This window comes from Sardina pilchardus, chromosome 6, assembly GCF_963854185.1.
Source record: "Sardina pilchardus chromosome 6, fSarPil1.1, whole genome shotgun sequence".
Classification (NCBI taxonomy): domain Eukaryota; kingdom Metazoa; phylum Chordata; class Actinopteri; order Clupeiformes; family Clupeidae; genus Sardina; species Sardina pilchardus.
This window is the reverse complement of record NC_084999.1, coordinates 30,418,185-30,446,138: the sequence shown is the minus strand read 5'-3', so window position 1 is coordinate 30,446,138 and position 27,954 is coordinate 30,418,185. Positions and strand designations below refer to the sequence as shown.

Below are 27,954 nucleotides of genomic sequence, written 5' to 3'. Positions count from 1 at the left end.
TCAACTGGTTTGTTGACCTAATGTCTCCATTCATACCACTGAGTGCACGCTGAGCACATTGGAACATTACAACAAAAATATACTACATTTAGTATTTAATGTATTTATTCAACACCACAAAAAGCATGCAACATTAGAAATTATGTGCTAACTAGTATAGTTATATGAAACTTAAATATGATTTCACTAAGATCTTGTAGTTATTACATGGACAGTTTACAATGTTTGCAGAACTTTGCATAATACATGTGTATATATGAAAAACAAAGGACATTTCCCGACACATTGTATCTACTTCCCCCAGATCTTGGCATCTTGGGATATTTAAGAGATTTGAGTTAGCAACATACTTCAACAAGAACCAAAAGTAGCGACTATGAATTTTGCCTCACCTTTTACATCAAAAGGAACAGAAATGCTACTCGACACCAGAGGACTTCTTGTTCTTAAATAACAATGAACAGGCAATAGTTTTACGATATGACAGTCGATGATGGATTGTTAGTGGCAGATGAGGAGTCACTTGCTTCTCCTTTCTTCTTAATTTTGATCCCAAACAGACTGCAGATTTTCATCAGCATCAGGTCCACTATCTCCTCCTCTTCAGATGGCTATGAAATAGAAGTGGATGACAATGTAGTTAAAATCTTGTAAATGCTGCAGTTATAGAGTTCTTGTTTTATATTTATAACATGAATTGAATATTTATGACAGAGCATGTTCTCAAACTAACTCAGAAGGTCAAATGTTCTATCACCTGATGGTGAAGTTGCTCTTCACTAAATGCCACCAGGATCACGGAAATAAAGAGGTTCAATACAACGAAGGTCATGAAGATGATGCAAGAGCCAATTAAGAATGCACCAAGAACTGGGTTATAATCCAACACCTACAATTCAAAACCAAAACACAGAGATTCATTAGGAGTTTGCCGTCATCTGCATTCATTTGTAAGTTAATTTACCAAGAACTGACCTCTTCATAATTGAAGATACCAAGCTGTAGGCTGACCATAGTCTGTGCTGCATTAATGAGAGTCCTGTATGAAGACAACTTCCAGCCATACATTAGGTTGCACTGCAAAAAATATTCAGGGAAATAGTCATTGGTTAGGAACACAGAAAATCTACAGTATATCCCAAGCAACAATCACGACGCCATTTATTAATGCAGATTTACATATACATGAGTATGCTTCTGTGATGTAAAGTCATTACACTGTGGGTGACCTAAACCTACAGCGATAGAGTAGGCCAGAAACATGATGGTCATGACCAGCAGGAAGCCTGAGATGTCTGTCCAGGCCCTCTGCAGGGTGGAGGTGATGAGGTGCAGTTTGGGGTTGAGCCGCAAGAGGCGCCACAGCTTAATGGTGGACAAGAGAACCAGGAAGGCCATCAGGTAGCCCAGCACCGCGTCTGCCATGGCGGTCTCGTGGAAACTGACGTACCTGATGAAGGGGAAAAGGTTTCAATAGAACCGCTACGTTCACTATCCAATCCCAAGAACCTGCACCATGAAGACGTTCATGCGACGGAGATGACCACTCACTTGTCCTTGTTGTTTAGATAGAATTCCAGGTCCCTGTTTCTCAGCAGTGTTCTTTTGATAAACACACTCAGTGCACTCCAGCTGAGGATGATGATGGCCAGCTCCAGAAGGTGCCACTTCGTCTTAAAGTAAGTCCACTTCTGCTGCCTCATTAGCTTGCCCTGAGTGCAGAGAGAATAGCGGCTTTACAGATAGAATCATGCCTATTGAGGAATAAACAGGGTGTGGTATTTATTCTTTTCATTTAAATAAAGTTCTTCAGTAAGAACTGAAATGCTCACCTGGACATACATGTAGTAGAGAATGAAAAGGAAGTAGATGACCTCAGAGGCCATGACAAAAATGTGTAAGCCACCCGTAGACTGATAGAGACGGACTGTCTGTATCTCACTACGGTATTGGAATGCACCTGTGCAGACATTATTGCAGGTAATTATACAGTAGTACATTATTGTACTTATCTCTGATCTTTTCCATATCTAAATATGTAATGACTAAGATGTCTGCCTTACCCACAGCTGTTGTTTCCAGCATTAGTGTAACAATGGCAAAAAGGTTGACATTCGCATTGTACACAGTGAACTCCACAAAGATAGCACGACTGTAAACATCCAGCCATCTGTTGTCAAACAAGTACTGAAGCACACTGTGGATTAGAAAAGCAGACTCTCAAAAATGTTCACACTTCTCTCAGTGGTCTCAAACCGACTCACTTGCTCTGTGTCGTGGTTATCTTATTGATGATTTACATTCGCGTTTGTTTCTCTCCTCTTTACCTTGTAGCATTGGTCAGGTCAGGGCCCAGCTCCACCACAAAGCCTCCTCCTCTGTACAGGGCCACGTTGCCCCATATGGGATGTGCTCTGAGTCGGGATTGGCTCAGGTATTGCCAGGGGCTGGGGGCAGCAGCCCGGGAGGTGTTCGTATCCCTGGAGCGATTCCAGCCCGTACCATAGGAGCCCCTGTCTTCCATCTCCCAAGAGTACGGAGCATGGCAGTCTGTGACCGAGCGCTGCATGGAGTGGGCAATGCGACAGGAGTCTTTCTGCACCCTCACCTGGCGAAGGCGGGCATTGCCAATAAGTTTGGAATTCCCGTCCGTTATGAATCCTGAAGTAAACACAGACAACTGAGTAAATCAGACTGTGATCCTTGTTAAGATTTCTTTCTGATTATTTTGTGTGTTAAACATTTATTTGATATGTTTGAATAGGGTTATGTTTCACTTCTACTTTCATTCAAATGTGTACAAACTGCTCCAGTTTGTACATTTGACTGTTATTTATTTCCCAGTGAATAATGAGAAGAACTTCTATGAAAATGGCAAAATCCCAAACTAATTACCTGGATATTGTCCAAAAATGTTGTTCAGGAGGGATGTATTAGCCCATGTGAACACCTCCCTGTGGCTCATTGAGTGTGTGATCCCTCTGCTGAAGCTTTTCCGAATGTGCTGAGTCAGATGGAACGCATTTGGATCCCTCTGACCGTAGGCAACCAAGAGTAACATCCACATGAACCCTATGTATACTGTCAGGAAGAAGACCTCTGTTAGCTCTCTCTTCCATGGCTGGAGAGAATGTGTTCAGTAGGCAGATCTGACTTACTGAGAATCTCTCTGATGAGGGCAAACGCTTTTTGCTCCTTGATCATGTTTTGTCTCATCTTCTCGATGTCTGAGGGTGGTGGTGGCTGGTAGAAACCGCATGTGCTGTCTCTCCGTGCAGCATGGACGGCATCAGGATCACCTGAAAGCATGTGAGGATGTGTTCATTTCATTTACGTTCAATAATGACTACCAGCACAAAACCCCTGAAATGTTCACTTAAAATCCCCTGAATTTGGCACTGAAAAAATTTAGGACATCTTCAATAGAAAAGCACACAGATCGCAACACATTTCTTAGAAAAAATGCTGATTTTGCCCCTTAATTGACCTATTTCCCCTGAATTTTACCCATTAATTTAATTAAAATTATAATATAAAAACCCTTAACCAATTCCTTAATAGCAAAACATAGAGAACCCCCCTGAATTTACACTTTAAATGCAAAATTAGGGGGGGCTCACATTTACACCTGAAAAAGGCCTTTCAAGGTCAAATTAAGAACCTAATTTGGAAATGAAATGAATGCACTTAATTTAAAATCAGTATTTTCAGGGGGAACTTACAGTGTTTTTAAGTACATATTCAGTGCATTGTTGCTGGTAGTGAATTCACACATGATTGATCAATGATCTATTTGCTTAAATAATGGTACCAGTATTTGACACAGATTCCTCAATAGGCACATTGTCATATTCCTCCTGGTCAACGTTCTTCAGCACTAAGGCAAAGAAAAGCGCCAAACCAAGCACCTGTGTTGTGTTGAATATCACAAAGACATTCTACGTCAACACAAAAGAACATTTCTTATTCAGATCTATTGAATTAAATCATTAAGTCAATTTAAAGTGAATTCAACAATGTCTTACTTTCAGAGGCTGAGTGATCAAAAGGCTTTCAAAGAAGGACACCACCATGGAGATGAGCCAGCTGACAGAGCGCTCTTTGCCGTACTTCAGCCCGTACAGCATGGTGAAGAACGCCGACACCCCACTCGTCGCCAGCACCAGAAGCCAGCCCACAAACACGAACCACCAGGGCAGGCCTCCCTGACAGCATCTCCTGCCACCGCTACTGCCCCCTCCCTCGGCGCTGTCCTCGGGGCTGGAGCTGTGGCTGGGGTGGTCTCCGCTGGAGGTGGAGGGCAGATGGGGCTCCAGGAGGCCTTTGATGCCCCGGACCTGCTGTATGGCCAGGCTGTAGCTGCCAGGGTTGGAGAAGCGCGTGGGACCCAGCAGGCCCAGCTGTTTCTCCACGTGCTGGAGCTGCCGGTAGAGGTACTGGGTGTACAAGCTCAGGCTGCCCTTCTGGCCGTCACTGGTCAGTTTCTTTGGACTCTCAGAGGAAGGGTTCTCTGTCAGCAGGAGAGAATCATGATTTTGTTACACGCTGGCTCACAACATAACCACTAGGGGGAGTCCTCAGTTTTACAATTACAGTTTAAAAGAATCCTAACTTCCCTCAACAAGACACAAAACCATTTTTTAGATAATGGTGTGTTGCTCTATTCCCTGTTTCTCCCCATCCTATCATCCATATGCTCTCTGTATGTGATATATGTGTGTGTGTGTGTGTATGTATTTGCATAATAAAAAGGCATAATCATAAGAATGAAGGAAAAACTGTTTTGTAACCTTCCAAAGTGTCCCCTGCAAGATTTTGCTGCCGGATGATGTCCTCCATGAGTGAAAGAAGCATATTGATGTCAGGGTTTTTGCCAGATGTCACATCTATCCCGGGAAGAGGGTTCTTCATCACCTTGGAGAGTGACTGTGCTATTCTTTTTATGTCCTGGGAGACACGAAAACATCATGTAAGTAATTATTATCACTTAATAGAGGAACCCATTCCCCTTAAGTTCAAGTTCAAGTTTATTGTCATGTAAGTAATGGCATTCCCTGTGCTCAAATGTCCATTCAACTACAGAAATAACCTTATTAAGGTTAGATGGTATTCCATGTATTAGATGGTTAAAAACGATTAATATCTGAGGGGTTTTTTTGTACCTTGATGACAGCTTCTGGTGTTATGTCCCTGTGCTGGCTCTCAGAGAAGGGCGGCCCGGTTGGTGACACATGGCCACTCTTGGCCAGTTTGCGGGTGTCCGCCTTGCTCTTGTCCCTCACAGGCTTCTCAGACTTCCTCTCCCGCGGGCGTGTGTTTCTGAAGATGCTGACGATGAGGAGGTTGATGGGGAACATGATGATGGAGCTCTGGACGCCAATCATCACTTGTTGCCAGGTGAACTCAATGTGACCTGTCGTGGCGGAAAAAGGAGAAGACACAGACTTGAGTTGAGTGCTGCTGATGTCTGTGATTCTCATGCAGATGGGTGGGCAAAAGGTGATATGCGCAGAGACTTACCCAAGTCCATGGTCTGCTCGGCAGGATCTGTGGGCACACCATAGAACATGATGTTGGTCAGCATGGTGCACAGAAGCAGGGAGAAACAACAGGAGACACGCTGGACGCACGTGAAGCTGCTGTTTGGAGGGCGGCTGACCACAGAAAACCAGATATGGCCGTCACAGAAGTCTTTCACTGTCTTCATATAGAACAGATTGCTGCAAGATGAAAGGCAGGAGAAAAAAGACCATAAACTGGCTAGAGAAAAGACAGGTGTTTTATCAAAAACAATAATGGTGATTCAGGTTTATCATGACAGGCAATTTTCTTGTGGTAATCAAACTAAACAAATGCATGTAAAAACAAAGAAATGTTTTACCTGAATCTCTTTAAGTCCATATCTGTGGCTACAGGGAAAACTCTATCCAGGACACACTCCCCCATGTCTAAGGCGAGCCACGAGCTGCAGAGGAAGTGCCATTTCTGCCCCGTCTCAATGTCCTGCACCATCACTTTGTTAACGTACCTGATTTGCACAGTGCAGAAAGATACAGACACAGACACAGATGCAATAATACTGTATTAATACCTGAAACAGCATCTTTGCTTTTGGTTAGCTCTGTGTCATGTACTTGGGCTCAGATCTAGTTTTGATTTGTGCAATTAATGTGTAGTCTTTAGTTTAAAGATTGCAGTGAGCAAGACAATATTGGATAGGTTCTTGACTGGTAGCAGTGTATGGCCATATCTTACCAGCCAGGGTGATTCCCTGAGTTGTCATGCCATAGCCTAATACTCTTCAGGTCGCCCAACGAGAATGGCGTGGTCAATACAAACATGTCCACCCCGCCTCTCTCAAACACTGGCTTGTCTGGGTCAGTCAGATGGTGTGGTTCACTGTCACCCTCAGTGCCCAGCAGAGTCACTGTCACCTGCTCAGGAATCAAAGAGACAACTATGAACTTGGAGGAAACCCGACATAAACAGCATCATACAGCCATTATCAGTGAATGCAAAAATTAGGCAAAATAACAACAGGAGGGGGCTCAAACCAGAGATGGCCAGTAAGTCCTTACATGCTTATTACCTCCTCCAAAGAGGTTATGTTTTCATTGGGGTATGTTAGTCTGTTTGTTCGCTTGTTCGCAAGATTAACTCAAAAAGTTATGGATTTATTTCGATGAAATTTTCAAGTATGGTCTGAAATGACCCAAGGAAGACTATTTAATTTTGGGAGTGATCTGGATCACCGTCTGGATCCAGGTAGCGGTTATGTTTTCACTTGGTGGAGGTCTATGCTTTTCTAGTTGCTATAGGATTTGGCAGATGCTTTTGTCCGAAGCGACATACAAATAAAAACAATACAATAATTAAATTTAACAGTGAAGAATTTAAAAAGTTGTCCAGACTACTACAGTACATTAGGGAGAACAGCAATACTAAACAATATCAATTCAAGCAATAACACAATGAAAATACAGAATGAAAATAAAGGAGAATAGCAAAATGAACAATACAGTAGTCAGGTATACGGACCTGTGAGGAAGTAGAGGCTCCACGTCGGTGCCCAGTGCTGATGTTGAGCAAGTATCTGTACTCTGCCAGGGGGTCGTTGTCTTCCAGCACAGTAAGCTTTACCTAAGAGGCAGCACAGAATGGGCATTTTTAAACTGAAAAATCGAGTATACCTTGAGTTGATCATTCATATTTTTTTAGCATTTCATAAATACATTCATAAATAAAGAACATTTAAGGCGGTATTTGGCGGTATGACACCAAAGAAAGAAAAAGAAGGTTCAGTCATACAGGTATGTGCGCTTTAGGAGTACTGACTAGATTGCCATATACTAGTGTAGTGAGAAGTCTACATTCTATAGAGACTGACCTTGGCTGTGTCCTGAATGTCCTTCCGTCGTGCCCATATCACCAACATGAGGTAGGCCAGGAAAATGGCGCCAATAAAGCACACCACCACCGGATTCTCAGCAAAAGTGGCAAAAAGCTGAGCCGTCTGGCTAACATCCACCACGTTAGGCATGACGAAGAAGGAGCTTCCGAAGAACGTCAGGTGGTTGCACAAGCACTGCGTGACCAGGGATGTAGTCAGGGGCCCAACCTATGAAGACAGAGTCAAGTATGTGCGAAAGAAAGAGCGAAAGAGGTAGTAGCGATTACTAACAAAATCTAAACTAAGGCCTGTTTGCATTGTTCAGTGCATTTTCAGTCCCAAATTGCTCTACAGTCAAGCTTGAACAAAGCAATCAGTGCTTGCTTCCCAAAAAGCTTTCAGCTTCTGGTCATATACGTACATAATCACTCTGGCAGTAAGTACAGCAGTGTAAAGTGAATGAACATACCCTGCATCCATAGTCACTCCAGTTTAGCTTCAGTTCATCCCAGTACATGCACTGAGCAGCAATGGAGGTGACGGAGACTGTGGCGTTTGTAGAGTTGACTCCTGCCCCAACAACAGGTCTCACTAGAAGGTAGTATACACCCTCATCTATGGTCATATCCCTGGAGCTCAACACCCATGTGTATCTCTCCTCTGCCCAGAATCAGTGGGATGAAAAACAAATTATTTTCAGTTAACTTATAAAAAGTAATTTCAGCTATCTTGATTCTTTTCTTTTCTTTGAAAAAAATATTTAAGTAAAAATGGGGTAGGATGTGGAAACCTTGTGTGTTTTTGTCATGTGGCAGGTAGGTTTGTGCCTCGTAGTTTGTGTCATTGGGGTACTCCTGGAACCCTATAAGCAAATGTAAGGAGATGTCTTCTGAGGGGTTCAGCTTGAGCACCAGGGACACGTTCGGCGAAGTCACATTGATCACGATGGTGCTGAAGTTTCCAAGGTCCAGAAAGGTGCTGTTCACTTCAGCAGCCAATTGCCTTGGCAAAATAATCTGAACAAAATCACATCAGTTACTGGACAATTGGGTCTCAATTGAACATCCTTAGCTAAGCAAGGGGTTTTGTTACTGAAATATTCCAATGAACACATATAAAAATATATACATTTGTTTTGTTTTGTTACCGTACAAGAATTAAAGGAAACAGGCCTACCTCAATCTCGTTTGTCAAATTAGCAACGGGGATGGGGGGGCCATTATGTTGGGTGAGAGACAGAGCCCCCACTGTGCCATTGATGGACTGCACTGTATTCCAGGCAAATGGATTTGTCTCAAAGGTCGACATCTGATATGGAACATAGACAAGTGGTCAACCAAGTGTGAGACGTGAGGATAAACACCATTGCTAACAATATGCAACATCAGAGTAACTGGTTAACATTGCATAATTGACTATTGAACTAACTCAATGAACTGGGCATCAATATTACTCTGTAACTGGATTCTGGACTTCCTAACCAACAGACTGTCTGTTAGGCTAGATAACCTCACCTCCTCAATCCTCACCCTGAACACTGGCGTACCACAGGGCTGTATGCTAAGCCCTCTCCTTTACTCCCTCTTCACCTACGACTGCAAACCTGTACATGGCTCTAACACCATTGTCAAGCTTGCAGATGACACTAAGGTGTAGGTCTCATCAGCAACAATGATGAGGCAGCCTACAGGGAGGAGGTCCAGCACCTAACATTGTGGTGCACCGACAACAACCTGGCTCTCAACACTAAGAACATCAAAAAGCTCATTGTGAAAGCTAGCACACACACTCCCATCCTCATCAATGGGACTGAGGAGGAGTGTGTCACCAACCTCAAGTTTCTGAGTGTCCACATCTCTCAGGACCTCTCTTGGACCATCAATACCTCTACCCTGATCAAGAAGGCTCACCAGTGTCTCTTCTTCCTGAAGAGACTAAAGAAGGTCTACCTGACCTCAGATCCTTGTACCGCTGCACCATCGAGAGCATCCTCACCAACTGTGTCACAGTATGGTATGGCAACTGCTCTGCCTCGGAAAGCACTGCAGAGGGTGGTGAAAACTGCCCAATGCATCACCGGTTCCTCACTCCCCTCCATTGAGCCTAATCCAGTAAACCATACCACTTTCTTAACTGTATACTACTGTCTACACTGCACTTACTGTTTATACCTAATACCTGTTTATAGTGTGTGTATATCACATTTCAGTTCTCTGCTTTGCTTCTTTGTACTGGTTAGACGCAGACTACATTTCATTGTCTCTGTACTTGTACCCCTGCACAGTGGCCATAAAGTTGAATCTAATCATTTACACACCACTGAGAGAGAACATACATTAGTATCCATTCATCATCGACATTGGTGGGCCTGCTCTTACCCGGACATCCACGGACCTCTTCGATGACACAACAGAGGGATATAAAGGAGGGAACGTGAAGCTGGCAGAGCTGGAGTTTTGAATTGTGAATGGCAATTTCGCAAGGTTTTTTGGAGACATTCTGCAGGAAGAATATTTTGTAAAGCGCAGGAACTCCATATTGTAACTAGAAAATATCACTAAAAGATATAATCAGCACATTGGATGATATAATTCAACATAGATAGATCTTCAGTTATCAAGTAGTGACTTTGACAAAAAGGATATGGATTGTCCAGTTAAGCATAAAAGAAACAACCCATGAAGTGGCTGCAGCTTTGTCAGCTGGTCCTTACCTGTTGACGTATAAACTAATCTGAGGGGTGATTATGACTGTGGGCCCATGACACGTCTTTTTCCCTCTCAGAAGGGCACTCTGGACCTTGTCTACAGCACTGAGTACGTTCTCGGCGATCTCACGCTGAAATAGATGTTGAAGTCATTACAGTATGTGAATACCTGCACCAAAATATAATTTAATACCACAGTTGTCATGCAGGAGAGGTACCTGTTTATCTGGTGCTGCTGAGACCACAATGATATTACTAGCAGCTTCAGCGAGAGGCTTACATGCATCCAACATCTTCTCATTAATGTTGCTTTCAGGGAGTGGAAGTGAGTTGAGGGACTCACTGAGCTTTGATAAAGCACTGCTTGTCTGGATCTGTCCGGAAGGGAACAAAACATGACTATAAGTTGGTTTCCAACATTTATATTAATAAAGTAGCCTATCTCTCTCTCTCTCTCTCTCTCTCTCTATCGATCCATCTGTCTATTTATATATCTATCCATCTCTCTAATCTAGTCCCCATCTCCATACCTTACTGCCATCGCTGTCTTCCCACAGGTTAAGGCTATTACTGCTATGGACAATTATAGCCACAGCTGTTGCAATGGGACCACTCTTCCCTCCAATAAAATGACCACACTGGGTTCCTCAACCCCCCTCTCAGTCCTTTGAATCCAGTATGCAGGCCCAGAGTGATCCTATTTTCATAAGGTAAACTACAGATCTGTCCATGTGTGGCCACTCCTACTCAGACTGTACTGCACGCCTAATATGACAGAGGTCATTTTTGCTTGATAAATGAAGGGCACAGTACAGTACAAACATCCAGAAATCGTCCTGTACCTGTGTGTCTGTGGTCAGCTCATCAGCCTGCTTAGTGAGTTCGGCCACAGCACTGGCAACTGCCTGCACCTCTTCTAGGCTCCACATGGGGGTGCTGTCTATTCCCACAGACATATTGGTAGCCATCTGCTCTCTGAGCTGAAAGGAAAAGATACTAATCATGGACAACAGTGCCACTCTCAAATAATTATCTTTATACCACTGACCAAGAAAAACCTGGTCCAAATTGAGAGGCGCATATAAAGCACAGCTGAAGACAAACTGTAACAAACCGGTTTTAGTAATGCAAGGTTTAGTGGAATCCCTGTGCTAGATACCTGGCTTGTGCAAAATTCAGAATTTAATTGAGAATGACTCTATAAATTCTATATCAATTCTTGAGTTTGAATTGAATTTGAATTGAGGTCAAAAACAGAATGCAGAATTACAATTCGAATTTGAATTAAAGGAAGTAGAATTGAAATTCATATACATACTTTAAGGGTACAGTGAAGTTTCACAAAATATGTCAGATATGATCACAAGTAACACACAACTTTAAAAAAGTAATCAATTACATTTCCAAAGTAACCTTCCCAAAACTGAATGTATGTGAGATTCAATACATTCTTCCTGTTATGTGACTGGAATTGTTTTGAATTGCCATGAATTAAATTCCACTTTCTGTCATTCCAATTCCAATTCCAATTCAACTTCCTGTGGGGTGTGGCCAATTCAATTCAAATTCCAATTCATGAATTGAATGGAGGCCAATTCTAAAATTCAGAATTGCACAAGCCTGCTCGATACACGGTCTCCCCATGAGTGATTAATAAACAAAAATCCCAAAATCACAACCTTAAATACCCCTAAAATGTGCATCCCTGACCATGTGTTTCCAATGGCTAAAATAGAGTGCATAGTCGCTTTAAGCGTTTAATGATGGACACTGGTACCTCTTCTCTTGCACTCTTGTCCGCCTCATTGGAACCTTCATTCAAGATATTGGACACAGTTTGGTACATCTGAGCCAGGGCTGGCGCTGTAAGCTGGCCTTGGCTCTGTAACTCTGCCACCTGATTTGACACCAAGTTCTGGAGATCCTGCACAGAGGGCTCCGAAACAGAGTCCCTGACCTAGATGATGGACAGAAGTATTTAATGATGTGGATGTCGTGATTTTACAGCTTCATCAATGTGTAGGTTGATATGATATGATATGATACAATGTCAAACTAGAAAAGCACTCAAAGAGCGCAGACCTCCACCTGTATTGTTCTTCCTAGGTTGTCATACATTTGAACCTAAACTATTCCGATCCATCCATTACTTTTTGAGTTATATTGCTAACAGACAGACAGACAAACAAACAAACAAACAGACAGTCAAACGCTGGTCCCCGATGAAAACATCACCTCCTTGGCGGAGGTAAAAATAAACTAATGTCTCAGTGCATGTGAAGCCCCTAGAGATAGCAGTCCCACCCACAGCCCTTAAGCCCCACCCACAAATCTTCTGTACAGCCAATGAAAAGGACGCATATTGCGTCATGGTGACCCTTCCAAACTTGTAGTCCAATAGAAGGATGGGATGGGGGCATGAAAAGGCACCTGCGCCACCAATGTCAAGTGCAAAGTCAAAGAGAAAAAATGAGACCACGATCCTGTGCCCTCCAAACAGACAGACACAAACACACACACATACACTCTCTTTCACACACTCTCTCTCTCTCTCTCTCTCTCTCACACACACACACACACAAATAATACACAACTCGCTCACATTTCCACATATATGTACAGTAACTGTACTTCCCTCAGTGTATGAACTGAACATTTATGCAAAGTGTAGGTGAGTGTTCTTGATCTGTCAGTTGTCATGGAATGCACTTCCTGCTAGAAGCATTCTATTTGATGACATTATAATCACCAAGCAACCAAGATGTTTGCATTAGAATGTTGGAATTTAGAATTTAGAATTTAGAATGTTAGAATGTTGGGCAAAGTAGAACTTGGGCCAAACTTGCCACTTCTTACATGAACAAGCTGAAGGCAAGTCACTTGTGATTAACCTCTGCGATTTCAAAACGATTTTCAACTTCAATGGCTTTCTACCCAAGGACATTCAACCCTGCAGGATCCTGGATCGGGACTGAACATCAGCCTCTGTTTCAGAGAAACCTGTCCTGTGTCAACACTGTTGAGGAAAACAGAAACACCGTGCCCCTTTGGATACCTCCATCAAAGCAGCAATATCAATATGTGCGGTCTACACGGTTTTCTGCAAGTAAGGATATAATATTTGCAGTGCTCTTATAGTTAGGCCTAATAGCTTGATTATGGTTGATATATTTATTTATATTCATATTTCTGATATATGTTGTAGGTAAGTATTGGAGGGAGTCTGGAGACAGGCGTGCTGTGGTCCAGGAGGAGTGGCATGGTATGGCCAAGCTGCCCACCTCAACACCTCAGCACCTCACTCTCGTGGGCAACGGTGTCAAAAGCAGCCGGATGGCTCCTCCCAGACCTGTAGCAGTGGCTCCAGCGAGGAAGGAGGAGAACCTGACATTCGTTGGGAACTTCACTCATGCTCCGAACATCACCCAGGACCAGCTATTGGCCCTGCTGAATTCCCAAAAGGGCCCTGACTCTGGGAGTGCAGGCATCCGTGGTGTTCCGTCCGCCCAGAAGACACCACGCCATCTCACTCGGCCCTGTGGCAGTGAGATCATGAAACATGCCTACCCATCTGCAGGTAAGAAGAAGTCTATGTCCTCTAAATGTGGCTGATCTGAATAACTGACAACTAGAGTAGCTAACATGAATGTGTCTCTTCAGTTGTGCAGGTGTCAGCACGAGAGCAGGAGCTGCTGTCCGTCTCTGCTGTTCATCAGCGGGAGACTGGTGGACTGACTCATGTGGGCACAATCAGCTCATCCAGTAGTGCTTTGAGGCAGGAGGCTGCACCCCTTACCTTTGTGGGGAACTTCACCGCCCCTGCCGCAGCACTTCATGGTCAGCAACACATGAAGCCGATGCAAGCCCAGGTGCCAGGCAGTGTCGCCCAGGGAGGATTCATCCCTCTCGGGGTCGGTCCCACTCGGTCCACCCCTGCAGCTCCGGCAGGTCTCCCCACTGGGGCCGGTGGTGAAGTCCCGACCTACTGTAAGAGCACAGTCCACTCCAACCAAGCGGAGCGTGTGAAGATGATGGAGTACCACCGTGACATGGCCTCCTACTACAGAGGGCTCAAGCGTAAGGCTGAGCACGTCCCAGCGAGGGAGGGGTCAGGGTGCCCCAACGAGCTCCAGACAGGAAGTGTCCGTGACAGGACCTTGGACGAGCCTCGGCAGAAGACGTGGTGGGACAACGCCACAGAGGGCATCGTTCTTCCTGAGGACGCTGTCGAGAAACTTGATGCCATTCCTGGCATCTGGGATTTGGCCATACAGATGGGCTTTCTGACTGTCTGCTAGTCAGATGATTGAACATTTTAGCCCAGTATATTGTACATTGAATTAAATTGCTATTTTTTTTATTATATTTTAACAATAAAATATTATTTATTACCATTATAAAACAATGACTCTTCTTTCAGTAACTCAGAGAATAAGAGAATTACTAATAAATAGCCTACATATTTTCTTTTCATCCACTATATTAATGCTGCCTTCACATAATGTTAACACAAGTCAAATTGACATTCCAATAGCTAACATTTTTGTCCCTGTTATTTCAGAAACTAGTGAATCGCCTGATTGTATAAAATTGATTGATTGTAAACGTTTGGAAAAATATTTTGTTGCTCTAATACAACACAACAATTCCAACTTTCTGCAAAAGACATAATAAGCTACCACATCTACTTCCAAGGCCCTCGTATTTGCAGCGATCACTGCTCCAACAGACACCAACTGCTCCAAGATACTCACATCTACAACGCCTCTGTACACCCCATGCCAGCCCCAACACAAAAGAGTGTCAACATCACAGCCTGTATCAACATTTTATTTTCAAGTGTCTTTTTTGTATTTTCTAAAAGATAAAAGAAAGCAGATAACAGAGAAAACTAGAAAAGCACTCAGAGAGCGCAGCTACCTCTGCCTGCATTTTTCTTCCTAGGTTGTCATACATTTGAAACTAAACTATTCAGATCGCCACCACGTGGCCATACCATGCCATTACACCAGTAAGCTAAATACATAAACGCAGATATCGCAGGTATCCCGACGGAATTAGGGATCACTCCCACAATGTAATTGTTACTTCCTTGGGTCAAGTCCGACCTTCCCTGAAAATCTCATCGAAATCCATCCATCACTTTTTGAGTTATCTTGCTAACAAACAGACAAACAGACAGACAAACAAACAAACAAACAGACAGACAAAATAATGAAAAAATAACCTCCTTGGCGGAGGTAATGAACAGTGTGTCTTAACACTACTTTGAATTAAAAGGATAATGGATTTTTTTGCGTCAAAATTTTTCACATAGATCTCTGTTTTTCAAGGTCACTGAGTACTGTCAATGCAAAAAGAATAATAATAAAAAAAAGCTTGAGTTGCTGCAACCAACAGTAGGCAGCTACAGTGCTACACTGGGGGCATGTGCATGATCCAATGTTCATGCACCCAGAGTGTAGCACTGTAGCTGCAGCAACTTGAACTAAGTGGCACTTCATTATTACCTTCACCAAGGAGGTTATGTTTTCATCGGGGACCGGCGTTTGTGTGTCTGTCTGTTTGTTTGTTTGTTTGTCTGTCTATCTGTTTGTCTGTTTGTTAGCAAAATAACTCAAAAAGAAATGGATAGATTTCGATGAAATTTTTTCAGGGAATGTCAGAAATTACACAAAGAAGAAAGGATTAGATTTTGGGAGTGATTTGTAACACCGTCGGGATTCTGGAGCTGTTTATGTTTTTCGGTTAGTGGTGTAATGGCATGGTATGGCCATGTGGTGGCGATCTGAATAGTTTAGGTTCAAATGTATGACAACCTAGGAGGAGCAATACAGGCGGAGGTCTGCGCTCTCTGAGTGCTTTTCTAGTTTTTTTTTTTTGTATCAACAGTATTCGGTGACCTCAAGAAACAGAGGTCTATGTAAAATTGCTAGAATTCTCCTTTAAGTGGTGAAACTACTCTGGCAAGAGTTGAGTAGGCTATGTAGAGTGTACTCTTCACAGATCAAAAGGGACCTTGCAGGGTTTAACACAGTGTTAAAATGAACTCTAAAACAGTTTTTGTAGTTTAACACTTCAGATACAAACAGATACACTTTTACAAATTGTACACACTAATTTTACTGTGTAGGCCTATTCATATACAAAAGACATACAGTACCTACTGTAAATTACAGGTTCTGTTTGAAGTGCAATGATCAATGTAGTGTTTTTTGCAGTGTTATTTTCCACCTACTGTATTACGTCAGTTTGCGTCTTGTCAGAAGAGAGTTGGGCACAATGGTGAACAATGTTCAAACACATTTTCTGGTGGCTGTATTTGATGTGAGTGTACTTCTTCGATAGAAACCTCGTCTAATGTTAGCCTAACATCGAAACTGGCTGATAGCATGCATGCTAACATGCCATTTGCATTTTAGTTTATAGTAATTGATCTAAATGAATAAAAAACATAACATCATCTTATTAGGTGTCACAAACCTTGATGAGAATTGTGGTGTTTAAGGTTTGTCCAGCTGAATTCTGCAAAGTTGCAACCACAGTTAGGGTGTAGTTTTTACTTTGGTCTCCTAGCGGCAGAAACAGTGACCTCTCGCTGGGGTTATTACCACAGTAAAGGTAATTGTCTATAAAAAAAAGATTTGTAAATGTGTTTATAAAGATTTTGAGAATACATGTGTGTCATTATTAATGCAGTTAGTTCACACACATTACACACACTACTAAATCCACACTTCTGTTCATTTTCATGAAATAGCCAAGCAATCCCCACCTCACTCACAGAAACTCATCAAAATGGTGACAATGGCCATGCCACCACGATTAGTTTCTTACCATTGGCTGTCTTGAGGCAGTAGGTGCAAGGTGCAAAAGTACAGAAGGACTGGGTTACACTGCATGTGAAGGCAAATGGAGAAAGAACATCTCCAGCAGTGGAATTGGTCAAGCATGACAGGACACTGGGTGGACCTGCCGTTGTCCCAGGAGAGGCTGACGATGCAGTTAAGACTGATGTGGTGGCCACAGAGGATAAGGTTGCAGCAGAGGGAGATCTTGTGGTCACAGAAGAGGAGATCACCTGTCCTCTTGTTGTGTCAGATGCAGAAGGCACTGATGTGGTAGAGGCTGCTGTCCCACTCGAGCCTGTTGTCACACTTGAGGCTGTTGTCACACTTGAGGCTACTGTCCCACTCGAGCCTGCTGTTACACTTGAGGCTGTTGTCACACTTGAGGCTACTGTCCCACTCGAGGCTGCTGTCACACTTGAGGCTACTGTCCCTCTCGAGCCTGCTGTTACACTTGAGGCTGTTGTCACACTTGAGGCTGTTGTCCCACTCGAGGCTGTTGTCACACTCGAGGCAACAGGTAATTGAATGCCAAATTCACTATAACCGGACTCTACATTACCACCTCCTGTATCTTTTGTACCTGTAGTGAATATGGTAAATGAAGAACAATCAGGAAGGAACACAGAGTGACCATTAGATTCATGCAAACAGACCCCAGCACAAGACATTTACCATAAACAATGACTGTGATGAGCTGCTGTGCACTCTGAAGGGTCGCTGCTGGGATTGTGAGGCTGACTGAGCGCGCTTCCTCTCGGAATCGCTTTTGGCCATAGCTGTAACAGGAGCTGAGCTCAGCCTTGAAGGAAACAACGAATCCATCAGTTTCAACAGCAAAAACCATTCATCATTACTTTCAAAAACATAATTGTTTTTTATATCATTCCCCATATTGTTTCAATCAATATTGAGTCTTAAAATAGATGTGAAATTATAATAGATTATGGTATTACTATAACACATACTGTACAGTATAATACAATATAAATACCATACAGTACTATGTAAAATGTTTTAGGCACTTTAGCTATTTCACAAAACAGTCTTTTTTATCTGTATTCAGCTTAACCACGGGGGACACAACGACAACGATCGGTAGCACCAACACTGATTTGATTTAGTTAATTTGGTATATTATAATTTTGTAAAACTTTTGAATGTTGTTGTATAAATAAATATACTTACAGGGACTGAAGATGTGTCTTCAATTAACCACACTGTTGTCTGACAATCTGGACAGTCCACTGTTAGATTTAGGTCATTTTGAACGTTGACAGGGTTACAGTCCTGGCAGCTGAAAAAGACATAGCTTATTGTCTGTGGTGGAAAGGTAGAGCAGTAGAAAAGTCAAGAAAAGTTTTTTTTTTAACTTATTAAAATATAAGTTAATTTAGCCAATGCAACAAACATTTTTTTTTACTTTGAATACTGCAAAATATTTCCATTGAATCAAAGCAGATTCTCACTGTATTGTGACAGCTATGTCTCTCTTTGGAGTAAGGGTTACACATTTGGTTCCCCTCCACACTTCTTGACCTGACCACTTCCCTGTGACACTCATAGAGTATACCACATATTCAAAAGGTTTTTGTAGGCAATTCTGAGGAATCACAATCTCCTTGCCATTAGAGGTGACAGAACACATACAATTCCCAGCTGAAAGGCAAAAAAGAGAAACCCATATTAAACTCCCACCAATGTGTTACCTGTCAACAAAATGTCATAACTGTGAACTCTAAAATGGTAGACTTACTGCATTCCCAACGATAGTTGTACAATGAAGAAATATATACACTGATCTCAAGCTCGACGCTTGTGACACCAATGTTGGGCTCGTTAGGATCCATCTGGATATAAGCAGCTGAATGTAAGAATCTTGGAATTCTCAGGTGCTCCTCTGTCTAGGTATAAATGTCATGTGAGATTAGTGTAAGTGCAGTAGTATTGCCATGAGAATTACAGGGAAACAAGTAAGGCCTCAATACTGTATGTCATTGAGGGAAAAAACCTACTGAATGTTGAGCATCATTTGACTGGAGTTCTATCTCGGGGAGACAAAGCACTGTTGCATTCCCTGCATCCTGCTCTATGGCTGAGAATGCATTCCATGCTGTGACCTTCAATTGTACCACTCCTAAAATCAAACATATATGGTTATGGGATCTGGCTGATGCTTTCGTCCAAAGCAATATAGACACTGTATACAAAATAGATTTCGTGACGACTCATTCTGTGATGGATCACTTTGCGAAAGCGAAGAATGATCAAAGCCGCGGACACCTTGGACGATTGTTGAGATGTTGAAAACCTGAAGACTGCCACTGTCCACTTCTCTCGTCTCCTGGACGGTGTTATTGTCACTGTCAGATATCTGGAAGAGCAGCTGTGCGGGGGCTCCGTGGTCCAGAGAGACGGTGACGTGGAGGTACGCCTCGGGGCACGGCCCGGCCTGCGTGGACACCGACGCCTGCAGCCCCTGCACCGGCTCCAGCACACACACCTCCAGCGCAGTGGAGGGGTCAGCAGCCGTGACGTTGTTAGAGGCCAGCAGAGTCAGCACATGACAGCCTGGACCCAGGCTCTGCATCTCCTCTGAGCCCAGGGTGATGTTGTGAGGGAATACGCCCACAGCAGCGGACGATGACGCCAACACTGTGCCGTCGCTCTGAACTTTGTAGGTGACATTGCTTCCTGTGAAAATTAAGTGAAATTGTGTGTTGTTTGTTGTTACGAACTCTAATTCATTACCACACGCTGAGATATTTTGGTTACCTGCGTCCAGTTGGACCTGGATTGTAAGAGGCCTGTTGGCAAGGGATTTGCAATTGCTGCTGTTCATTAGCTGGCCCATGCTGTAGCACTTGACCACTCCATATTCCCCAAGTGGCTCTTGGATGGTGATGGTCTTCTGCGCAGTGACGTGCCACTCACCGGTGGTGCACTCCACCTCGACAGTGAAGACCCCTGGATGGCTGTACTGATGCACCACACTGGCCTGTGATCTACATGTAACAAAAGGAGAGACTGACTAAACCTCACCTGTCTGTGTGGATATTTTGACCTGATTTTGGACCCAAAACAGTTACAACAGTTAGATCTGACTAATGTTTAAATCAGGACAAATTCCTATTCGATTTCTTATGTACTGTAGTTTGAACAGGCTCACGTTACGCAATTAGAAGACGTAACAATCAATGTTCAAGCTCTGGTCTGATGCGATTGGATTTCTGGCCTGGCAGGAATTTTTATCGGCTGTCTTGCAGTGTGAGCAGTCAAACATGCGACTAGAAAAAAAGCTGCAGTGTCATTTTTACATGCTGCTAGGCCTTCTCTTCAGAAACTCTGAATGCATGCTTATTTCCTTCTTTTCAATCAGAAAGAATCCCATCTCAGCAGCATACCTTACATATGCTTGAACTATTTAGCATTTTCCCCATTTTCTCTCCAGTTTAGGCATTCATGCCTAAATGCTAATGCCAATGGCATTATACCTGACGCATACTTTCTACATTCCAAAGGTCATCCATTGCCTCATCTCTGTCCTTCTCATCACCTCTACTAATTTCCAGATGAATTATCAACCTTGGTCTGAATGTGGGTGTAGTTTGTAAGCCGTGGCAGTGTATACAGTGCTTTTAAGTTAGAGATGTGCATGTTTGGACTCACTCGTCAGGGCTGTAGGGGTTATAGGTGTGGCCATCACCTGCACTGAGAGTGCATGTCAGGTTACCCTGGAACGGGTGCAAAAGCCACTTCACCTGGATTGTGACATTGTCAGAGACAGCAGCCAATTTGCCCATGAGCAGGTGAAGACCTAAAGAACAATTATGAACATGTCACAGACAAAAGAGCCTCGTTCGTTGAACAGACGGCATAATCTCTCGCATTGACATTTGACATTGACACTGACGCTTGACATTTGACATCTACAGGCAATACAGTTTTATTACAGGAGTTGATCCCTGAGACTCGGCTTCACCCACATATTAGTGACAATGGCTGTAAAATTACACATTTTATTCACAATGCTCATCCATTCTTTTAGCATGCCATTTTTTACAGTCCACAGTTTTACCGCTACCACTACCAGACACCATATTTTATGTATCTATTTAACATGAACAACAATCCCACAATGAAGACAGAGACCTCCTACCATCTTTACAATGATATTCCACAGACAAGTAGCTTCCAAGACCAGGGCATGGTTCTCCAAAGGACGAATCTGCCCAAGCCCGGCAGGCCTGCAGTCCGTGACATTGTCCTTGAAATTGAATAGACATCATTGCATTAGTATTTGTTAAGGACATTTGGTCTATCCACACCTAACCCTCTATTCAATGGAATGTATCCCTGCACCTAACAAACACGGTACTTCACGGAGATTAGCCCATGCAAACAGTGTTGTTGACTATTCATCCATGCAGCTCTTACAGTAGGTCTCCTCTGAGATGGACAGACAGATGTCTGAAAGCCTTAGTAAATATTCACCTGAAGCTTTATTCAAGCTTTATTTATCTCTCAAGTCATCAAAGTCTACAATGGGACGGGATCCTTTTGTGGTTCAACTATCAGTGCCCACGCAAACATTAGGTCAGCTCATTGCACTTGTTCATTTTATGCACCTAATGGCAGAGATGCATCCAATTGAACTGCTATTTGCACACAGTAGCATTAATAGATTTTGTATTGCGGGCACAAAGTAAGACACAATAGGCAATAATACCATCACAGTGATCCTGTTGTGTCAGTATATAGCGAAATGTTTCACATTTCTATGTTTCACTGGAAATCACGTAAAATCCGCATATAACATTGATCATAAAATTGTTTAGAATATGTAAATGTATATATACTGTAGTATTAAGCATAAAGTGAGATGTGTTGAGCACCATACCTGCTACTATATGTGCTACATCCACCCAGCTGCACTCCTGTTGTGAGGACGTGGTGTAGGAAGAGGTGAGCCCCTGGCAGTAGTGTTTCGTCTTCCTACCAAAGAAGCTGTCGTCCACCTCTATCACCTGCCCAGAGCCGCACTGAAGAGTCACACTGGAGTTTGTGCAAGCCAGAGATTTCCCAACCTCTGAGAAGAAAGAGTGTTACTAAGACGGCTGTTATCTCACAGGCCTGTACACTCAGTGAACGGGTCGAAGGCTTACCAAATTCACAGTAGAAGTGCATCTCTTTGTTGCAGTTGTCCGTGGCCTCCCATTGAAAGCCGGAGTCCTGGAGGATGTAACCACATCTGGCTCCTACTGAGGGCTCACTCGCCCAGTTAGAGTAGCTCACATCAGAGCCATCAAGCCAGGAGAGCATTCCTATGAGAAAGTAATATTATGCCAGTGAAGCATTCACCAAATACATGTCCATCAGGATAAATTGAGGTTAAAAAAATAGCGAGAAAATAAGTTAACTTTTCCTAGATATTAAAATGAACATAGTTAAAGCCTTAGGTTGATTTAATGAACCCATTTCTGGGTGTATACAGTTCCCATATAACCCATGCTGTACTGTACATTGTTCTTGTGCATTTGTCTGTGTGCATGTGTGCATGCTGTACGTAGATCTTGTATATTCTGTAATTATTGTGTGTGTGTGTGTGTGTGTGTGCATGCTATATAGGAAATGGACTCATTAAATCAACATAAGGCCTTAACTATATTAATTTTAGTCAATTACCAGGAAGCAGGATAGAGCGCCATTTGACTTAAGTCTTCATATGTGACATTTGAGTGTGTAATAGGTCACTTGAAAGCTGTTCTGATTTACTAGGACCATCTTGATGTGTTCAAATTGTTTAAACTCGGTTTTTAGGGGTTCCCTATTCACAGGGCTAAGATGTCAGAATGTCAATGATGACATTCAGATTCATATTCTACTGCAGCTTGACCTCAGCATGGTCTAAATGACCCAATCAAGGGACAGGGGGAACACCCAAATGAAACAAGAGAGGCCATGCCATGATCTGAGTGGTGATGTCCCACTTTTATGAAAGATAAAACCATTGCCGTGTACGGTAAACACATCAAGAGACAATATTTCTTGTCAACAGACAGCTGCTAATCAGTGTTATAAAGAAGGCTCTGTTTCGAACCATCAGACATATCATCTGGCATATCATCTAAGGTGGGAGATGAAATTAAGAAAATAAATTCTGATCTGGAATAAGGTGAACAAATACCTGGTTAGGAAATAGATGCATTAGATATGCATAATACAGTAGGTGCATATGCACCTCTAAGTGATTAATTTTTTGTTGAATTCAAAAAACATATAGCAGAGTTTGAAAATCTATCCCCGCAAGAAAATACCATATTATTGGGAGAGGAACCAAACTGCTCATGCCTATCTGCAGATTACATTATGACCTGCCATAAAACAAGGGAAAGGTTGTAATTTTCATGTTTATGATATATTTATGAGCATATCGTCTTGTGTACATGTAAATATGATAATTCAGCTATTTAACTGAAGTTGATTTACAGTATATAGATGTATAGATGTTTTTTGCTGTTTTGTTTAGTTTTCTTTTTCTACAGTAAAGCACAACTGCTGAAGCTATACTGTCCTTTTAATATAATGTACAATCTACTCTTTTGATATTATTATTATTATTATTATTATTATTATTGTTTGCACATTATTTCAATTTGTTTCCTTACCAATATTAATGTAAAGTATTATTAACATGTTATACTTTAAACATTCATGCCAATAAAGCACTGATTTGATTGGATATGGTTAAGGTAAACAGAATGCAGAATATTGCTCATTTAAGCAGTTATTCCAAATGGCCCTCTACCTCAACTCTACTACTCTATTCCTTTAGAAGAAATGATCAGAATAACACTAGGAACATTGTTCTAAGTTAAATGCAGAAATGGAAAGCACACAACAGCATAGAACCAGCGCATAACAGCACAAGGAAAAAAACCCAAAAACATTCTTATTACTGTATGCTCATGCTTACGCCTGCCTATGCATTTGATTAAATATTAAAAGCACAAACTGAGATAAATACTAAAACATCTGGCCAAATCAGGGCAATCAGCTTTGGTACCTTCTGCCGCAGCTGGGTCCAGGGTGAGGTTGCTGGACGCCGGGGCCAGCCCTATCCAGTAGTCCTGCTGGGCCTGGAGGTGTTGCTGGAGAAACTGCTGGGTCTCTTCGTTCAGAATAAACAGCAGGTGCCCTCCACCTTGTTCACACCAGCGCTGGGCGTTCGGGAAGGTGCGCTGCTGCGCCACAAACTCATAGCAGGAGCCGTGAAAAGGCTCCTGGTGCTCTGGACAGACCAATGCCTCTGTGGGGTCTTGTCCACGTGTTACATTTATGTGCAAAATCACTAGGAGAACCACCTCCGCAAAGACACCTCTACTCATCTTTGCCATTACATGTGAACAGGTGCAGGCAGTGTTAAAGAGCTGCACATTTGAAGCACTAAGAAAGTGGAGGATGGCTTCCAAAAGTGTTGCAAAATAAGTCCCTTAATCCAATAACACAGTGACACAAAACAGCACCTTGAAAAAATCAGCGTCAAAGTGAGTAGGCCTACCTCACTACAAAATGTCACACAATTTTACTGCACATAATGAGTATGGACACCCACTAAGGAAAGGGCTGGCTTCTGATTCTTAGTAACTCCCTTTTATGGAACCGGTTTTTCTGGAATTAATCAGGGACTGACAGTACAATGTGGACTGTTAATCAAATCTGTCACGGTATCACGCTATTTTTTTTCTATCTCGCCCATTCTATGATGACGTGTTGGCTCTCCTGTCTCCAGGTGAAAGAATGGCGCCAATGTATAAAATAATACTGTATGTTCTAAACAAAGTTTGAGAGGAGTCCAAAGGGATGATTGACAGCATTTAATTAACCCGTCTTCCGCAGCAGGATATTTATCCATACGTCACACGCCATTTTTTCCACAAAAAAATATAGCAGCCTAGTCTACCCGTTCGCCTTGCATAGGGAGTGCAGGCGGCCATCGCGCATCGCGATCTCCGCTCCAGACATTCAGGACCACGGCCAGCTACCATAGCAAACACGCGCTTACCGTAGTTACAAGCAGGGGCGCCGCCAGAAATCTTGGGCCTCACGAAAGATTTAAATGTAGCCTATCACAGAATCTAGTGTATGTTGAGGGCACCTCATTAGTTAGATCTTAACGCCAGCAACGTGTAGGGTAATATTTTATCTTGCATATAGCTATCAAGTTCAACTGACCTCCTTACATTCTGATCATGTAGGCCTACAATACATTCATGATTATTCATCTCCCATGGCAATAAACGTGAAGTGTTTAATAAACAGTGCACTTTTTATTGAAAATTGTTGTTTTGTTATTACAATAAAACGAAATCGCCTGGTCTCTATCATTAGCTTATAGCTAGCTGGTTGTGTCACGACATCGTCAGTGAATAGGCCATAGCCTACATTTCTTTTGGAAAAACCAATAGGCCTACGAGTGATTTTTCTCCCTGTTAGCTTTCTGCTGTTTCTGCGTGCATTTTTGATACACTGTGTAATTTACCGGACTCTTGCTTAACAGCTTCCAAAGTGCAGAGTGCAATTGGGGAGTAGCCTAGCCTGCTCAGTTCGGCTACTGGGGTGGGGGAAGACCTACTACATAGGCTACGTTCATACATGCAGCCAGATGGTAACACATTTTCAAACAGCTAGACGTCTGCTAGCAACTTACATTTACCCATGCACGTCAGCAGCAAACCGAATTCACCTGGCGTCACTCAACTTGACACCGCCGCAGTCGTGTCGTTCTCTACAGAGAATGTCTAATAAGGGGAGAAGGACCACTAGCGAAATACTTCCGCATGGTACTGCAACTAGAGGGCGATCGCGAGCAAGTGATGAATGAATGGGTAGCAATGGAGCTGAACCCCCCAGTACCACATTTGTCGTTATATAATTTTTTCTCCTAAAATTGCATTAATGCATGCGATGCAGGATAACTTGACTTGACAATCAGCTGACCAATAACATTTTTAATATGTGTTGTTATTCCTAAAAACCCTTTCAAAGTTTTCATGTCACGTGACACAAGCGAACCACTTTACGGCCATAGACCTAAAAGAAGGTTCAGCTTCACGACGGTCGTAATCGGTCGCGAGTGTCGCGAGCATCCATGAGCTAAATGCTAGCATGTTACAGGGAAAACGGCCCATCCTATGAAAAGCAGAAAGGACATGAGTGACTTTTTATTTCATTTCCAGTGGAAAACCTATACTCAGGTAGCTACTACGACAATGTACATTAAGAAATGAAGTTGTCAACTGTGAAAAAAACGAGTTCTAGCCGCTTAGCCCCATAGACCACAATTCATTTATCACTTGCTCGGCAACGTCCCTAGCGGAATTTCAACAGATTGCAGGAACAATCCGGTACAATGGAGTTAATAGGAAGTGGACCGGCTCTCCCTAAAGGGGCTCTGTTCTCTATCTCCGTTGCTTCTAGCGCCACGGTGGTTAAAAATGGTACGGTCCACAATGAGGGTGTCTCGTGTCTTTAATACTCTAGCCTACATTAAAATGTTCCTACCGTGAAAATAGGAGGTGCAAATCACAACCATATACAATTTGCTTATTTTAACTGATCAAATGAAATGTCTTATTTAAAATCTACACAAGACAATAATAGCCTAGTAAAATAATATTTAGCCTACTGATCAGTGCTGGGCCCTTAGAATCGTCCACACCTCATCAACACGTGGTTCCATGTTGTTCTATCGGGATTCCCTTACAATTTTGGTGCTAGAGAAGGGTTTGAGTAGCCTGGCAAGCCAAACTACACAGAAATGTATAGTCTGGGGTCGGACCATTCACAGAGTTGAAGCCTGTGGGTGGGATGAACAGTTGTCTTTCAAACTGCCTCTGCACGTAATAGGCCAGCATTTGTGACCAATCGTAGCCGGTCGGGAAAACGGTGAATACATCCTTCTTTACAGTAAAACAAATGACTTGAGTGCTTCTTTCTGCTCAAACTTCAAAGAAAAGCCCAAGTCTAACTCTTCCAAAGCCGATTCAAACGAGCACGCTTCGTTAGCCTCATCCATCTTTTGTTTTTCTCTATGGTTGTGCGATACGGTCTCAAACCCAGCTCGTCGAACGAGGACGCATGGTCCAGCCAAGGGGGCAGCGAACGTTCTGAGAGTGTAGACAGTATGGCGGCCGCCATGCTAACGAGAAGACCGTGGCTAGCTGGCCATTCCATTGAATCCTATGGGGCGTAAGCGCCACTTTGACATCAAATTACGTTAGAGCTGAAGCGTTTTAAGCCTTTATATGAACATTTTCTATTGTCGGGGTACATACTACATTGTGAAATTGACATAATAATCTCGTAACTGTCTTATCGGCTGAGTAATTAACGTTTTTCGAAAGTCAATGCTAAAGTGTTAAAGGCGCATGCCTCCAGCGAGAGTAAAGCGTCGCCATAGGTCAGACTCGGTCAGACTACGTGCCTACGTCACATGTACGACATCTGAGCCTGCGCAGGAGACCTATGACGGAATAAGAAGACCTAAAAAAACCGTTGAAATTTGCTTCCTCGGTCTCTGCTGCCGTCTAGGTGATAGCTCTGTCCATATCTTTTACTGTCTATGGGTCCAGCCCCCTGGCGTCAATATCGGAAGCCGAAGGTGAGCTAAGGCGGGCTCAAGGACTCCGTACACAGATAGAGCGTTCCGATTGGCTAGGCTGGCCTGGAGCCTAGCGCAGGCTTGGCCTCAACGGTGCGACCCTAGACCATCCCGCTAGGCAAAAATATTTTTGCCCGCTAGGGTGCGTCTAGATTTCTAGGCTAGGGTTTGAGAGGAAGACCTTGGAAACCATCAGTCCATCACAGCTCAGGGGCACTGTCTGAGATCATTCAAACATAAATGTTCAATTAAATGGGCCAAAATTGTCTTCAAACATCATAACATAGGTTTTTTTTTTCTTTTAAATTTTTTTTATTAGTAGTAGCCTATATGTATGTGTCTGTAT

The 27,954-nt window shown here is 42.9% G+C and overlaps 1 protein-coding gene across 1 annotated transcript; it reads right to left on the bottom strand.

Annotated features, from left to right (window-relative positions):
- Positions 1–473: 473 nt before the first annotated feature.
- LOC134083449 (polycystin-1-like protein 2) lies at positions 474–24,333 on the bottom strand. Its single transcript, XM_062539773.1, is given in 36 exon segments — positions 474–611; positions 758–889; positions 976–1,077; positions 1,240–1,450; positions 1,552–1,712; positions 1,833–1,960; positions 2,064–2,197; positions 2,328–2,661; positions 2,896–3,081; positions 3,159–3,299; positions 3,812–3,908; positions 4,026–4,510; positions 4,791–4,947; positions 5,163–5,413; positions 5,521–5,720; positions 5,882–6,028; positions 6,256–6,434; positions 7,039–7,140; positions 7,388–7,618; positions 7,860–8,050; positions 8,181–8,406; positions 8,567–8,698; positions 9,769–9,889; positions 10,104–10,228; positions 10,316–10,471; positions 10,940–11,077; positions 11,875–12,054; positions 16,581–16,726; positions 17,212–17,441; positions 19,198–19,639; positions 19,721–19,943; positions 20,611–20,762; positions 21,105–21,212; positions 21,846–22,034; positions 22,111–22,269; positions 24,012–24,333. Coding segments are annotated over 36 exon segments (6,756 nt in total).
- Positions 24,334–27,954: the final 3,621 nt, after the last annotated feature.